General features: G+C 46.3%; 1 protein-coding gene across 1 annotated transcript in view; it reads left to right on the top strand.

Annotated features, from left to right (window-relative positions):
* Positions 1–17,242, top strand: part of gnmt (glycine N-methyltransferase) — a 74,642-nt gene extending 57,400 nt beyond the window's left edge. Inside the window, exons 2-6 of the mRNA XM_078212232.1 lie at positions 1,469–1,596; positions 4,881–4,994; positions 7,440–7,582; positions 11,744–11,865; positions 15,404–17,242. Of these exons, the coding sequence (XP_078068358.1) occupies positions 1,469–1,596; positions 4,881–4,994; positions 7,440–7,582; positions 11,744–11,865; positions 15,404–15,575 (679 nt within the window). The 3' untranslated portion in view covers positions 15,576–17,242. The remainder of the gene's footprint in view (positions 1–1,468; positions 1,597–4,880; positions 4,995–7,439; positions 7,583–11,743; positions 11,866–15,403) is intronic.
* Positions 17,243–18,071: the final 829 nt, after the last annotated feature.

Raw genomic sequence — 18,071 nt, 5'->3', positions numbered from 1 at the left:
GGGGCGTTTCCTGTGAAATATGCACCTTCTGCAACGAGACACAATCTAATTGACGCTTTCTGATACAATCTGAATCTCCTTTCAAACAACCTCCCAACCCCACTGTGCAGGAATGTCACCTTTTGTCACATTCCCCAACACAATTGTTGGCACTTTATCAGGCAGGAAAAGTAGATTCAACTGACAGATTCTGAGCACCAGGTTGAATCTTTAAGATGTAAAAATGAACTGAAAGCCCAGGTCTCTCTGTTCCTGCATCCATTTTAACATTGACCCATTGATTTTAAATTGCTTCTCCTGTATAAAAATATCATCTATCAACCTCAGATTTAAACATTAATAAGCGACTGAGCATCAACTGCGAATTATAGAAGGAAGTTCCAAACTAATATCACAGCTGGTGTGGCAAAGTGTTTCTGAATTCCACTCCGACAAGTCTAAAATCCTCAACATTGTTTGAAATCCAATGTCCCCAAGTCCTGGACTTCCCAACCAGCAGGAAAAGTTGTTCTTTATCAGTCCTCTCCATTCCCCTTATTATCTTGAAGTGTTTGATCCAATCATCCCGTAGCCTAAATTCCAGCATTACAGAGTAACACTTCAACTACACTTTTCAACAAACAATCCCAAACCAAATACAGAACAGGGTTCATAGAATCCTGCAGTGCAGGAGGCCATTCGGCCCATCGAGTCTGCACTGACCACAATCCCACCCAGGCCCCATCCCTATAATCCCATACATTTACCTCAGCTAATCCTCCTGACACTAAGGGACAATTTAGCTTGGCCAATCCACCTAACCTGTACACAAAGAACAAAGAACGAGGGGTCATAGTTTGAGGATAAGGGTTAAACCTTTTAGAACTGAGGTGAGGAGAAATTTCTTCACCCAGAGGGTGGTGAATGTGTGGAATTCACTACCACAGAAAGCATTTGCGGCCAAAACGTTGTCTGATTTCAAGAAGAAATTAGATATAGCTCTTGGGGCTAAAGGGATCAAGGGATATGGGGGGGAAGGGAGGATCAGGATATTAAATTTGATGATCAGCCATGAGCATAATCAATGGTGGAGCAGGTTCGAAAGGCTGAATGGCCTACTCCTGCTTCTAGTTTCTATATATGTTTCTATGTAAGGGGGTCGCCCATTTGAGACAAAGTGTTTTTTTTCTCCGAGGGTAATGAATCTGTAGAAATCTTTCCGCAGTAAGGGAATCTAGGGTTAAGGGGATAAGGTGGGAAACTGGAATCGAGGATTATCATATCGGATCAGTCATGATCTCATTGAATGGCAGAGGAGACTCGATGGGTCAAATAGACTACTTCTGCTCCAACGTCTTATGGCCTTTTCTCATCCCCATCCTGTAAATCTCACATGGGCCCTTGTCAGGAGTGAAGTTGTTACAGTTGAAGGCCTTTTCTTGCAGCCTGCCAACCTCACTCTAATGGCATTATCTGCCTTCGTCGACAGAGTGGATTCCATAATGCTGGTGGAAGAAGGCTTCACCATGGTGAGTGCAGATGCCAGTGACAAAATGCTGAAATATGCCTTAAAAGAGAGATGGAACCGAAGGAAAGAAGAAGCATTCGATAAATGGGGTAAATATTATTTATTAGTCACAAGTAAGGCGTACATTAACACTGCAATGAAGTTACTGTGAAATAAATATCAGGTCACAGGCTTGGAGCGGCACAGGCTTGGAGGGCCGAAGGGCCTGTTTCCTGTGCTGTACTGTTCTTTGTTCTTTGTCACAAGGGAAAGCAAAAAAGGGAATTCTCCGCGGCTTTAGGAACACTCAGGAGCAGGCCATTCAGCCCCTCAAGGGATGGCAGGGTGGCACAATTGGTTAGCATTGCTGCTCCACAGTGCGGGGGATCAGGGTTCGATTCCCGGCTTGGGTCACTGTCTGTGTGGAGTTTGCACGTTTTCCCTGTGACTGCGTGGGTTTCCTCCGGGTGCTCCGGTTTCCTCCCACTGTCCAAAGATGTGCAGGTTAGGTGGCTTAACCATGGTAAACTGCCCCTTAGTGTCCAACAATGTGTACATTCGATGGATTGGCCATGGTAAATGCATGGGATTACGGGAATAAGGGCAGCGATTGGACCTGGGTGAGATGCTCTTTCGAGAGTGGGCGCATACGCGATGGGCTGAATGGCCTCCTTCTTCACTGTAGGGATTCTATAACTCAACCTTTTTCTCCTTTTCAGATAGATCATAAACTGCCTGTACCACGAAGGTGGGGGCAGAACTGACAGATCTCACTGTGTTCTGTTGCACAGAACAGAGATCTGCACATGCGCGATAGAGCCCTCTAATGTAAGCAGCTGGCTTTCCGGTGTGAACAGACTCCATCCACTCCCTCTACTGGCATGAATCACACTTTGCCTCTTTTTTTGTACTAATTATATAAGAGTGAGTCTGGAAGCACGCTGAAAAATTGGGTACGATTCTCTCCCATTTTTACCCTTGTTCGGCACTTCGATTTTGGGAAAATCACCCCCAGAGAGTCAAAGTCTCTTCACCCAGGCTGAAAACTAGATGTCAGTTAATGGCCAGACCAGCTTGTCCTCTGATCAGGTAGCCAGCTAATGGTCTCACTGTTTAGATTCTGTCAAAAAGAATGCCTATGCTCGGCTACTATAGAGGTGCTGGAGTGGGATAAACTTTGCAAAGATCAACACCTTCAACAGAGTGAAAGACCAGTTCTCTGTCATGTTCCATTCACTAATGATACAGAGCTCTGTGTATAGAATATATAAAATAATTAAAAAGCAGGAATCTAATCGAGGGGTTCAGATGGTTTATATATGGAACAATGGATACCTGGGAGTGATTGCAGACTGGAATCTAATCCAGGGGTTCTGATGGTTTATATATAGAATAATGGATACCTGGGTGTGATTACAGACTGAATTTTAATTGAGGGGTACAGATGCTTTATATATAGAATAATGGATACCTGAGAGTGATTGCAGACTGGAATCTAATCCAGGGGTTCTGATGGTTTTTATATAGAATAATGGATACCTGGGTGTGATTACAGACTGAATTTTAATTGAGGGGTACAGATGCTTTATATATAGAATAATTGATACCTGGGAGTGATTACAGACTGGAATCTAATCCAGGGGTTCTGATGGTTTATATATAGAATAATTGATACCTGGGAGTGATTACAGACTGGAATCTAATCGAGGGGTTCTGATGGTTTATATATAGAATAATTGATACCTGGGAGTGATTACAGACTGGAATCTAATCGAGGGGTTCAGATGGTTTATATATAGAATAATTGATACCTGGGAGTGATTACAGACTGGAATCTAATCGAGGGGTTCTGATGGTTTATATATAGAATAATTGATACCTGGGAGTGATTACAGACTGGAATCTAATCGAGGGGTTCTGATGGTTTATATATAGAATAATTGATACCTGGGAGTGATTACAGACTGGAATCTAATCGAGGGGTTCTGATGGTTTATATATAGAATAATTGATACCTGGGAGTGATTACAGACTGGAATCTAATCCAGGGGTTCTGATGGTTTATATATAGAATAATTGATATCTGGGTTTTAAGAATTACTCGCGTTGCTGTGAATCCGAGTCACATATAGGTCAGATTTTTTAAAGGAACAGTGGTGAAGCAGACAGGTTTGTATGATAATCAGCAATGGCTTCATGGTCATTTAATCTCAGATATTTATTGAAATCAAATTTCACCACCTGCCGCGGTGGGATTCGAACACCCGTCCTCAGAGCGTTACCCTGGATTAGTAGTCCAGAGACAATACCACCTCCTCCCTTTGGTTCTTTTAAAGAGCTATCCAATTGATCTCGCTTCTCTGCTCTTTTCCTTTCCAAGTGTAACTCGACGTTCATTTGAAAGGTATTGATTCTGCTTCAGTGCATTCCAGATCATTCCAATTCCCTGCATTGAAAAAAAATCTCCCCTGCGGTTCTTTTACCAATTTCTCATGTCGGTGATCTCTCGTTACCAACAATCCTGCCTGTGGAAACAGACTTTTTTATTTACTCTAACAAAACTCTTTATAATTTAGAACAATAATATTCTCTGGTTTAAGGAGAATAATTTCACTTCATTTACGTAGAATAACATCGGGCTCAGTTTCAAATGTTCTAATGGATTTTGAATGTGTTAAAATCGCTCCTGAGAGAATTTACAGCACAGAATCAGGCCATTTGGCCCATCAGGTCTGGACTTCAAGGATCTCCTCCCATCTTCTTTATCTGGCACCATAATCTTATCCTTCTTGATAGAAACCTTTAAGATCCTGAGAGTTATTGACAGGGTGAATGTGTGGAGAGGATGTTTCCTCTTAGAAAAATCTACAACTTGAACCAGATCTACGCTCTCTCTCTCTCTCTCACACACACACACACACACACACACACACACACACACACGTGCGCACACACACACACACACACACACACACACGTGCGCACACACACTCTCACACACACACACACACACACTCTCACACACACACACACACACACACACACACACACACACACACACACACACACACACACACACAGACATACATACATTGCCACACACACATTGACCCACAGACAGATATACACACACACACACGCGCTCGCCTGAATGCACACTATCACACACACACATTGACACACAGGCAGACATCCACACACACATTGCCACACACACATTGCCACACACACACACCACCTTTACAGAGAGCTGGCATGGACTGAATGGGCTCTTTCTGTGGCTTCCCACGGTTGAATATGTTGACAGCTCTGAGTGACCTGGTGGCATTTATCCCTGATAATTTTCACTCATTGATTGCCTATTTGCTGTGAGCCACCTCCCTTTGCTTTGCAGTGATCGAAGAAGCTAACTGGCTGACGTTGCCTAGTGACATCCAGAAGCCCGGTGATGGATTTGATGCTGTCATTTGTTTAGGGAACTCGTTTGCACATTTACCCGACTTCAAAGGTAACATTTTATCCGACCTCTCGTTCTTTTGTGACCAAACAAAACGGTGACAGTGATCCTCTTGGGTGTCTGGCGGGGAAATTAGAGCTCACGGAAGGCAGTGGGATTGTCACTGGAGCAGTAATCCAGGACAGTGTTCCGGGGACTCGGGTTCGAATCCCACCACGGCTGGTGGTGATATTTGAATTCAATAAAAATCTAGAATTACAAACCTAGTGCCATTGTCATTAAAGAAAACCCATCTGGTTCACTAATGTCCTTTAGGGAAGGAAATCTGCCATCCTTACCTGTTCTGGCCTACATGTGACTCCAGAGCCACAGCAATGTGGTTGACTCTGAAATGTATTCAAGAGGCGGCTGGATATAGCACTTGGGTCGAATGGGATCAAAGGTTATGGGAGAAAGTGGGATTAGGCTATTGAGTTGGACGATGAGCCATAACCACGATGAACGGCAGAGGCTCGAAGGGCCAAATGGCCTCCTCCTGCTCCTGTCTTCTATGTTTCTATGACCTAGCAAGCTTACAAGGGCTATTAGGAATCAATAGTAAATGTTGGCCCAGCCAGCGACGCCCACATGCCACAAGACACCATTCAGAGAATCAGGGCTGATTGCGGGGGGTAATTGGGGAGAGTTCAGAGAGATAGCTGGAGAGTCAGGATGGGAGTGTGTGTGCTTACGGAATGATGTAACTGGAAACCATGGGGATGAGCTTGTTAAACATGGGTCACACAAGCCAGGCTGCAAAAAGACTTGTGGATGGTCACAGGAATGAAGGGTTTGTTAAATGAGGAGCGGTTGAGGAGTCTGGGTCGACACTCGATGGAGTTTAGATGGATGAGGGGGGATCTAATTGAAACTTACAGAATACTGAGAGGCCTAGATAGGCTGGATGTGGAGAGGATGTTTCCATTAGTGGGCGAGACTAGAACTCGAGGGCACAACCTCAGAGTGAAGGGACGCTCCTTTAAAACTGAGATTAGGAGGAATTTCTTCAGCCAGAGAATGGTGAATCTGTGGAACTCTTTGCCAGAGAGGGCTGTGGAGGCCAGGTCATTGAGTCACAGAGTCATCGAGGTTTACAGCATGGAAACAAGCCGTTTGGCCCAACTTATCCGTGCCGCCCTTTTTTTTTAACCACTAAACTAGTCCCAATTGCCCACGTTAAGGCCCATATCCCTCTGTACCCATCTTACCCATGTGTCTTTAAGACAGAGATAGAGAGGTTCTTGATCAAGAAGGGGATCAAACGTTACAGGGAGAAGGCAGGAGAATGGGGATGAGAATCATATCAGCCATGATCGAATGGCGGAGCAGACTCAATGGGCTGAATGGCCTAATTCTGCTCCTATAACTTATGGTCTTATGATCTTTTAATCTTTTGGGGCCTGAGACTTAGGGTTAGGCAATAAATGTTGGCCTAGCCAGCAATGCCCGCAACCCATGAATGAATATTCTACAAAAAGCTCTGGTGATTGTGATTAAAACTAGAAACATTGTTGAAATGGAGGACACTGCCTCTTTAAAAGTTTCATCTGGCCTCCTGAGACTGGATTGGTTACGTTTCCCTCATCGCATCTCTGTTTAAAATGGGAAATAGGCAGGTATCAGGGTGAACTGGGCTCTTTAAAGTTTAAAGATTAGAGTTTATTTATTAGTGTCACAAGTAGGCTTACGTTAACACTGCAATGAAGTTACTGTGAAAATCCCCCAGTCACCACACTCCGGTGCCTGTTCAGGTACAATAAGGGAGAATTTAGCATGGCCAATGAACCTAACCAGCACATCTTTCAGATTGTGGGAGGAAACCGGAGCACCCGGAGGAAACCCACGCAGACACAGGGAGAATGTGCAGACTTCACACAGACAGTGATCCAAGCCGGGAATCGAACCCAGGTCCCCGGCGCTGTGAGGCAGCAGTGCTAACCACTGTGCCACCATGCTATTGTAAGCGAGGTAACCCAGGTCATAGAATCATAGAGTCCTATAGTGCAGAAGGAGGCCATTCAGCCCATCGAGTCTGCACAGACCACAATCCTGCACAGACCACAATCCCACCCAGACCCCATCCCTATTACCCCATAACCCCATGCATTTACACTAGTTAGACCCCCTGACACTGAGGGGCAAGTTAGCATGGCCAATCCACCTAACCCGCACATCTTTGCAGTGTGGGAGGAAACCGGAGCACCCGGAGGAAACCCACGCAGACACGGGGAGAGCGTGCAAACTCCACACAGACAGTGACCCAAGCCGGGGATTGAACCCGGGTCCCTGGCGATGTGAGGCAGGAGTGCTAACCACTGTGCCACCGTGCCGCCCAGAACCATGGGGTTGTTGTTTAAGATTTCTGACAGATTTAACTCACCATCTGAGTTTCATATCATCCCCTTTGAAACCCGGGAATGGCTGCTTGGAACTGTTTTGAATTTTGTTCCACTTCAGGTGACCAGAGCGAGCAGAAGCTGGCGTTGACAAATATTGCCAGCATGGTGAAACCCGGCGGGATTTTAATCATTGACCACCGGAACTACGATGCCATCCTGGAAACTGGCCAAGCGCCGAGAGGCAAAAACATTTACTACAAGGTAATTGGCCTCCGTAGAACCGGAGCTGTCCCAGGGTGCTCTGCCTTTGTGTTAAGTGTTTTCTATCAGAGGGCGTCTAAATAATACTTCTTATATCATAGTTAACATATCGACATCCCTCTGTTCTGCACCCTGTCCAATTCCTGGAAATGTTCTGTTTCTATTTATCTGGGCATCTATTTAACTGGACATCGAGGGCATCCTGAAACCCATTGTACAAAGAACCCCCAGCTTTTGTCGCGACACTACGGACTTCCTACAGAAGCTGAGCACACATGGAGCAGTTGAACCAGGAGCACTCTTCGTCACAGTGGATGTCTCGGCACTCTACACCAGCATCCCCCATGACGATGGCATTGCTGCAACGGCCTCAGTACTCAACGCCGACAACTGCCAGTTTCCAGATGCAATTTTACAACTCATCCGCTTCATCCTGGACCACAATGTTTTCACCTTCAACAACCAGTTCTTCATCCAGCCACACGGAACAGCCATGGGGACAAAATGCACACCTCAATATGCCAACATCTTCATGCACAGGTTCGAACAAGACCTGTTCACCGTACAGGACCTTCAACCGATGCTATACACTAGATACATCGATTACATTTTCTTCCTTTGGAGTCATGGTAAACAATCACTGAAACAACTCTATGATGACATCAACAAGTTCCATCCCACCGTCAGAATCACCATGGACTACTCTCCGGAATCGGTTGCATTCTTGGACACACGCATCTCTATTAAGGATGGTCACCTCAGCACTTCACTGTATCACAAGCCCACGGATAACCTCATGATGCTCCACTTCTCCAGCTTCCACCCTAAACACGTTAAAGAAGCCATCCCCTACGGACAAGCCCTCCGTATACACAGGATCTGCTCAGATGAGGAGGATCGCAACAGACACCTCCAGACGCTGAAAGATGCCCTCATAAGAACAGGATAAGGCGCTTGACTCATCGATCGACAGTTCCGACGCGCCACAGTGAAAAACAGCACCGACCTCCTCAGAAGACAAACACGGGACACAGTGGACAGAGTACCCTTCGTTGTCCAGTACTTCCCCAGAGCGGAGAAGCTACGACATCTTCTCCGGAGCCTTCAACATGTCATTGATGAAGACGAACATCTCGCCAAGGCCATCCCCACACCCCCACTTCTTGCCTTCAAACAACTGCAAAACTTCAAATAGACCATTGTCCGCAGCAAACTACCCAGCCTTCAGGAGAACAGTGACCACGACACCACACAGCCCTGCCACAGCAACCCCTGCAAGACGTGTCGGATCATCGACACGGATGCCATCATCTCACGTGAGAGCATCATCCACCAAGTACACGGTACATACTCTTGCAACTCGGCCAACATTGTCTACCTGATACACTGCTGGAAAGGATGTCCCGAGGCATGGTACATTGGGGAGACCATGCAGACGCTACAACAGCGGATAAATGAACACCGCTCAACAATCACCAGGCAAGACTGTTCTCTTCCTGTTGGGGAACACTTCAGTGGTCACGGGCAGTCGTCCTCTGATCTTCGGGTAAGCGTTCTCCAAGGCGGCCTTCACGACACACGACAGCGCAGAGTCACTGAGCAGAGACTGATAGCCAAGTTCTGCACACATGAGGGCAGCCTCAACCGGGATCTTGGGTTCATGTCACACTATCTGTAACCCCCACGACTTGCCTGGGCTTGCAAAATCTCACTAACTGTCCTGTCTGGAGCCAATACACATCTCTTTAACCTGTGCTTAATGCTCTCTCCACTCACATTGTCTGTACCTGTAAAGACTCTCATTCCAATCATTATTTTGTAAATTGAGTTTGTGTCTTTATATGCCCTGTTTGTGAATAGAATTCTCACTCACCTGACGAAGGGGCAGCGCTCTGAAAGCTCGTGGCTTTTGCTACCAAATAAACCTGTTGGACTTTAACCTGGTGTTATGAGACTTCTTACTCTATTTAACCCAATTTTCTTTCACACCAGGCAACAACCTCATGAACCTGAGCTCTATCTTGTGGGTTGCCTCAACAACCTTCCTCAATCGGATATTCACCATTTCATCTCATGTTTGAAGAAACGCCCCTTAACCCTTAAATCTTTTATGATCCCCTTCTAACCAGCTTTTGATCCAATGTTCTAACATTGAACCTCACCTTTCTAACCAGGTTTTCATAGAATCATAGAATCATAGAATCCCTACAGTGCAGAAGGAGGCCATTCGGCCCATCGAGTCTGCACCGACCACAATCCCACCCAGGCCCTACACCCACATATTTACCCGCTAATCCCTCTAACCTACACATCCCAGGACTCCAAGGGGCAATTTTTAACCTGGCCAATCAACCTAACCCGCACATCTTTGGACTGTGGGAGGAAACCGGAGCACCCGGAGGAAACCCACGCAGACACGAGGAGAATGTGCAAACTCCACACAGACAGTGACCCGAGCCGGGAATCGAACCCGGGACCCTGGAGCTGTGAAGCAGCAGTGCTAACCACTGTGCTACCGTGCCTCGAACCTACGACTATTCCTTCCGAAAATTTGATCGAACCTACGACTATTCCTTCCGAAAATGATGTCCACTGATCTCTTCCAGTGGTTCCCTGTCCAGTACCTTGTTGAAAACTTCCTGAAAGTCGGTGTACGCATTACATTTTCTCCATTCACCATTTCTATCATCTCCTCAAAGAACTTTCACTCTGAACAGTCTCCCTTTCTAAAATCTCTGTGGGATTAGGCTGCGAATAATTATTTTTTCTTCATCTCGATAGACAGTAATTTCATCTTTAGCTAATGATGCCTTAACATAGATGTTAGATGACTGGGCCTATAACGATGATCTGAGTTCACTTTTTGACAATGACTAATTCATTGAGACTTCCCCAGTTCTCCAGCAGACAATCTCACTCACTGGAACCGTGAAAAATGATTGGCCAAAGAACCAAAAGCACAATAAGGAGACACTTGTTTTCAAAACACTGCCATCGTAAATGCTTTTGGTCTGCAATGTATTTCCCAAAGCTTGGTGGAAGCAGACGCAATAGCCACACTCAGACAGCAATTGAAAAGAAAATTCTGCAGGGCTATGAGGCAAGAGTAGGGACTGGGGCTAACTTCAAGGAGATGGCACAAAGACAATGGGCCAAATGGATTCCTTTGATTTGATTTGATTTATCATTGTCACATGTGTTGGTATACAATGAACAGTATTGTTTCTTGTGCACTAAACAGACAAAGCATACTGTTCATAGAGAAGGAAATGAGAGAGTGCAGAATAGTCATAGCTAGGATGCAGAGAAAGATGAACTTAGTGCAAGGTAGGCCCATTCAAAAGGCTGATGGCAGCAGGGAAGAAGCTGTTTTTCACTCGGTTGGTACGTGTCTTCAGACGTTTGTATCTTTTCCCGACGGAAGAAAGTGGAAGAGAGAATGTCTGGGGTGTGTGGGGTCCTTGATTATGCTGTCTGCTTTTCTGAGGCAGCGGGAAGTGTAGACCGTGTCAATGTGTGGGTGTACAATACCTTCTGCACAATATGATTTTATGATATCTCATCAGTCACACAGCACATTGTCCTACTTCAGTTTAATTGCCATTGTCACAGGAAGTGCCCGTTGTTAAAACCACGCATTTCCAGGTCAGTCACAAAGCAAAGCTCCCTCTTCTCTCCAACAACAATGTCCCACTTCACCAGCATGAATCCCATGGGCCTCCATAACGGGGAGTGACGATTCTCACCTCATTGATCTGGGTTTAGTTCAAACCAGGGGAAAGATCTGGAGGGGAAAGATCTCAACGTGTTGGATATTCCCGTTTGTATTTTGTTCAAAGCTAGAAGTGTGAAGATATACGTCAATGGCCGGAATTCTCTGGCCTCCCTGCTGTGTGTTTCCCGCCGGTGAGGGGGGTGGCGCGTTGTTTACTGGCGGTGGGATTCTCTGGTCCCGCCACTGTCAATGGGAATTCCCATTGACGTCACCCCACGTAGGCTGGAAACCCACAGGCGGGAGCGGAGAATCCTGCCGGTGTGAACAGCCGGAGAATTCCGGCCAACATGTTAGGCGGAGATTATATCTGTACCTTTTTGAAGGAAGAATCACAATTCGCCAAATCGATTGAGAGGAATAAATGTTCAGTGACTTATATCTTCCAGAGTGACCTGACCAAAGACATAAACACCTCGGTGCTGTACGTAAACAATAAAGCTCACATGGTGACATTGGATTATACTGTTCAGGTCCCAAACCAGGACAACGATGGACAACCCGATGTGAGGTAGGATTGTGTCCCAGAACAGGAGTGGACGCGAGAAATGGGAGGAGGCAAAAATCCAAATTTAATTTTGAAAAAAAGGAGTAATTTGAAATGCGCTTAATGAGATCACATCAGTTTTATCGTGAACTGTCTCCACCATTATAAGTTGTTCACTCAAGGGCAATCAATAGTCAAACGCACATAACTGCCTCTCAAAAACTGATTCATATAGACGTACCAAGCACATAACTGAACAATGTGGCTGGCTTAGAGACCAGTGTGGACACAATGGGCCAAATGGCCTCCTTCTGAGCCATAAGAATTCTGTGATTCTTTGGACTCGGTGACTATTTTCCGCTTCCCATTACACTTGTTGCCACTCCTTGCCCTTTTATCAGGCCCAGTCACGGGTAACTGCCACTCACCCAGTTTCCCCCACCCCCGTCTAAAACTTTCATTTCACATTTGCATGGACTTCCATTCATGTGACGGTGGCGCCTGCTCTTCCTCCATTAACAGCGCTGGGTGCTTCTGACAGGGAACCTCCCTCCAAACCCTCTCACCCACTGTCCCCCCTCCCCACATTGGCACCTTTCCTGTTCATTGTTCAGGACGGATGCGCGTTGCTCTGGGTTGAAATGAGCAAAATGCTTACGACCATTTTTAAACAGTGTTTCCACAGGTTGGAGTCATGGCTAATCTAGATCTTAATTCCAGCAACATATCATGGTTCCATGACCATTAATAACCTTTACCCAACAAAAATCTAGCAATCGTTGAACGTAGAACAGTTCAGCACAAGGAACAGGCCCTTCGGCCCACAATGTTGTGCTGAACATGACGCCAAATTAAACTAATCCCTTCTGCCCTTGCCCCATATCTCTCTATTCTGTGCATATTCATGTGCTTATCTAAAGCCCCTTAAACACCCCTATCATATCTGCCTCCACCAGGACCCCTGGCAGCGTGTTCCATACACCTACCCCTCTCTGTGTAAAAAAAACAACTTGCCCCTCGCATCGCCTTTGAACTTTACCCTTCTCACCTTAAGTGCCTGCCCCCTAGTGTTAGACATTTTAACTCTGGGGAAAAGATTCTGGCTGTCTATCTCTGCCCCTCATAATTTTATAGACTTCTATCAGGTCTCCCCTCAGCCTCCGCTGCTCCAGAGAAAACAACCCTAGTTTGTTCAGCCTCTCCTTATAGCTCACACCCTCTAATCCAGGCAGCATCCTGGTAAACCTCTTCTGCATCCTCTCCAAAACCTCCACATCCTTCCTGTAATATGGCGACCAGAATTGAACGCAATACTCTTAAGTGCGGCCTAACCAAAGTTTTATAAAGCTGCAACATGACATCCTGGCTCTTGTACTCAAAGCCCGACCAATAAAGGCAAGCATACCGTTATGCCTTCTTTACCACCTTATCTCCTTGTGTGGCCACTTTCAGGGAGCGATGGACTTGAACTCCAAGATCCTATTTCTGAAATGTTCTATTCACTGCCTGAACCCTTGACAGTTTTGTGACAGAGAATGTCCTGCATTTCCATTTATCCGGAGGAAACCCCCGCAGACACGGGGAGAATGTGCACACAGTCACCCAAGGCCAGGATTGAATCCGAGTCCCTGGCACTGTGAGGCAGCCGTGCCAACCACTGTGCCACCGTGTTGCCCCTTGTTCACTTTTATGGCATTACTTTGCAGAAGAACAGGGAAGTTACCCCAGTGTCCTGTCCAATATTTACCCCTCAATCAACATCACAAAGGAACCCAGGTGACCTGGCCATTTTTGCATTGCTTCTTTTGCGCACATTGGTTGCTGCATTTCCCACAATGCAACAGTGACTGTACTGCAAAAGTACCTCATTGGCTATGAGGTGCTCTGGGAAGGCCTGGACCCATGAAAGCCACTGGATAAAGGTCTGTTCTTCTCAGGGCTCTATTTTCACAGTACAAATCTCTGATTTCTGTGCTTATGTATGCTGCAGCTTTATCACTGTTGTATACAAAAGCCACAAAGGTTTACATCAACCCTACATTTAGCATTTCTACTGACTGATCGCACATATTGATATCCTCTCTTTAGAAACAGTGTCCTTTATCCAATTGTACTCCTGCTTCACCCCTGTACTTTTGAAAGACTTTGGCCAGGATTTTCCGGCTCCCCGCCACAGTGGGTTTTCCAGCAGTGGAGGCGGCTTGACAGTGGGATCTTCCAGTCCCACCGAAATCAGTGGCCATTTGTGTTCCTCACCAGCCGTACCACCGGTTAACACCCTCTGCGGGGGGGGGGGGAGGCCTGGAAAATCACGGCCTTTATAACTTGGAATATTTATCTTCCGGCCATGCCCAGTCTGTAGCCAGGTCTCAGTGATACTGAATACCCCCTTTTCTAATTCATGTGTGGGATGTGGGCACTGCTGGCTGGGCCAGCACTCCAAAAATTGTCCCTTAGTGTCCAAAGATGTACAGGTGTGGTGGATTGGCCATGGTAAATTGCCCCTATATATCAGGGGAATTACCAGAGTCAAGGGGATAGGGCCTGGGTGGGATTGTGCTCCGTGTAGACTCGCTGGGCCAAATGGCCTCCTTCTGCACTGTAGGGATTCCATGGTTCTATGATTTCCTCATTATCCTTGACCTGAGTGCCTTCCTTGGCAATTTCAGAGGGCATTTAAGAGGTCGTTTAGTTGCGTTTGCACATTTCATGCATGTGCTTTTCCCTCAAGGCTACATGCCTTTGATTTTGTTTATTCATTCATGGAATGTGGACATCGCTGGCTGGCCAGCATTTATTGCCCATCCCTCGTTGCCCTTGGAGGTCAGTTGAAAGTCAACCACATTGCTGTGTCTCTGGAGTCACATGTAGGCCAGACCAGGTAAGGACGGCAGATTTCCTTCCCTAAAGGACATTAGTGAACCAGTGGGTTTTTCCGACAATTGACAATGGTTTCATGGTCATCAGTAGATTCTTTTTTATTGAATTCACATTCCACCAGCTGCCGTGGCAGGATTCGAACCCGGGTCCCCAGAACATTAGCTGAGTTTCTGGATTAATAGTCTAGTGATAATACCATTAGGCCATCTGATTTGGACTCAGGAGCACTGCCTTATCACACTAGGGAAGGTAATGGCCTAGTGGTATCATCACTAGACTATTAATCCAGAAACTCAGCTAACATTCTGGGGACCCGGGTTCAAATCCCGCCACGGCAGCTGGTGGAATTTGAATTCAATAAAAAGCATCTGGAATTAATAATCTACTGATAACCATGAAATCATTGTCGGGAAAATCCATCAGGCTCACTAATGTCCTTTAGGGAAGGAAATCTGCCGTCCTTACCTGGTCTGGCCTACATGTGACTCCAGAGCCACAGCAATGTGGTTGACTCTTACCTGCCTTCGGGCAACTAGGGATGGGCAATAAATGCCGGCCAGTCAGTGATGCCCATGTCCCACAAATGAATGTGAATATAACACTTACAGGAATGAGCAACAAAGGCTGCCATCATTCTTTAATCATTGACCTGACACTGCGTAACCCTTTATCTCTTCCTCAGCACCTTCCGCCTGTCCTACTACCCTCACCGCGTGGAGGCCTTCATCGAGTTGCTGAAGAACGCTTTCCACGGACAATGCCAGCACAACCTGTATGGTGACTTCAAACCCCACAAGCCCGGCCAGGACTGCACCCCGTGCTACTTCATCCACGTTGTGAAGAGGACTGGTTGAGACCCCACTCTCCGGAAAGATCCAAACTTTAACCCCGGAAACCCTCCCCCCCACCTCCTTGCCCCCGTTGCCCTGGGGGGAGTAGAAAATGTCCAGTCGCAGAATGACAAGAACTAATTGAAAAATGCATGGAGGGAAAGCGTAAAACCGAAAACAGTGGTGGAGGGGTGGGTGGGAGAGGGGGGAAATAAAGTATAATTGTAGCAGGATGTAGGTTCATGTCTTTTAATTAGCAATGGTGTAGATCATGGAAAGGATACTCACTCTAATTATGCTGTAATTAGTAGAAGCATGACTGATTGTGTTAGCTGTTGACTTGACCCAGACCCCAAGCTGTCAATTATTGGCCTAATGTTTGGAATGATAAATACTCATGGTCAGAAATAAGGGCTGCACCTCAAGCGTGCAACCCCACCACACCTCCCCATCCAACCCACTACCCCCCACCGTCCCCCCAACCAGCTCCCATCTTCTGAAGGTAGGGTGATGTCAGGCAACAATCAATGCCCACAGCCCCTGGCACCATGGTCTTAATCCGTGAGGCAAGGATGCTAATGCACACACACTCGTCCATTTGTCCCCAGAGAGACGGGCTAATTTCACCGAGGATTTGCTATTGTTTCACGTGGCACGAGAGGACTACCATAACTGGGTGGCGTTGCTTCAGTTGCAGAGTGTGCCAACTGGCGCTCTTGGGCTATTTGATTGGCTGTTGTGTGAATAAAAAACAGAAGATGTACCAATTCACATCGCAAGCGGGATACAGATGAGAAAAGGCCAATGATCCCATCATGGCTCAGTCATCCACAAAGACCACCCATCAGAGCATCCTCCTGCTTATTAAACAATTTCTCACATCTTTCGCCCCAACTACCTTGCTTGTAAATCCATTCCCAAGTGATTCCTCCTTGCCGCTCCCCACCACCCACCTCCCAGGTTTTCCTGACCCACCTCGGTTTGCTGGATTTGTCTTCTGGGCGGCACAGTGGTTAGCATTGCTGCCTCACAGCGCCAGGGGCCCGGGTTTGATTCCTGGCTTGGGTCACTGCCTGTATGGAGTCTGCACATCCTCCCCGTGTCTGCGTGGGTTTCCTCCGGGTGCTCTGGTTTCCTCCCACAGTCCAAAGATTTGCGATTAGGTTGATTGGCCATGCTAAATTGCCCCTTATTGTCAGGGGGGATTATCAGGGTCTGGGATGGGATTGTGGTCAGTGCAGACTTGAAGGGCCAATCGGCCTCTTTCTGCACTGCAGGGATTCTATGATTTTCTTGACTAATTACTGGCTTTAATATTTTGTGAATATTTCCTTTTCCAGCCAGGAAGCTGGTGATTCAGCCTATTTCCCCGGAGGGAATCGGTTTTATACTCTGTAGAGTATTAAACAGTTCCCTTGTCTCTGTGACAGATCTCCAGTGTACGCTATGGAGTGGTCACAGCACAGACAAGGTGCAGTCTGACTTTCTCCCATATATCATGCTTAGGCTAAATAATTTTACATGGGTGAGTTGATCTGTCAACAGCAACACTTGGCATTGATCCTGTTACCTGGAAATGTTTAACGGTGTAAAATTGGTGAGGGTTGCTGGCGCAAATGACAACGAGCACTTTTTAAACCGATAGCAACTATTGTTATTGTCGTTAATAAAATGCACCATGAAATTGCTCAGGACTGTGTCCGAACTGATCCATTGCTAACAAATGAATATCCTCGCTATATATCAGAGTTCCTTGTTGCTGGCGATGGTTAATACAAACTGCGGTTAATGTCTAGTTCGTTAAAAGAAGATCCTTTATTGTCCAATCTCCTAGCCTCTGCTACTCATCACACGGTATAGCCTGAAATGTATAATCCAGGGCCAAAAGAGAAAATGCTGGAAAATCTCAGCAGGTCTGGCAGCATCTGTAAGAAGTGAAAAGAGCTGACACTTCAAGTCCCGATGACCCTTTGTCAAAGCTGATGTACAATCCAAGCTCTGGGCTAATTGCCTCCCCCCAGCCAGTGGTACAAGGAGAGGGTGAAGGAGGAATGGCCTACTGGCATTATCACTAGATTATTAATCCACAAACTCACCTTATGTTTTGGGGACACAGGTTTGAATCCCGCTATAGCAGATGGTGGAATTTGAATTCAATTTTTAAAAGAAAATCTGGAATTAAGAATCTACCGATGACCATAAAACCATTATCGATTGTCGGAAAAACCCAGCTGGTTCACTAATGTCCTTTAGGGAGGAAATCTGCCGTCTTTACTTGGTCTGGCCTACATGTGACTCCAGAGCCAAGGCAGTGCAGTTAACTCTCAACTGCCCTCCAAGGATAACTAGGGATGGGCAATAACTGCTGGCCAGCCAGCGACACCCATGTCCCACGAATGAATAAAAGAAAGCCTCTGGACTCGCTCATCACTGTATTATAATGGGCGGGATGCCTTATTTGGACAGTGGGGAGAGGATAAGTTCTTATCCAGTTGAGTTGAGAAGAATAAGAGGCGACTT

The sequence above is a fragment of the Mustelus asterias genome, chromosome 5 (genome assembly GCF_964213995.1).
Source record: "Mustelus asterias chromosome 5, sMusAst1.hap1.1, whole genome shotgun sequence".
Taxonomy (NCBI): domain Eukaryota; kingdom Metazoa; phylum Chordata; class Chondrichthyes; order Carcharhiniformes; family Triakidae; genus Mustelus; species Mustelus asterias.
This window is presented reverse-complemented; position numbering and strand designations above follow the sequence as displayed.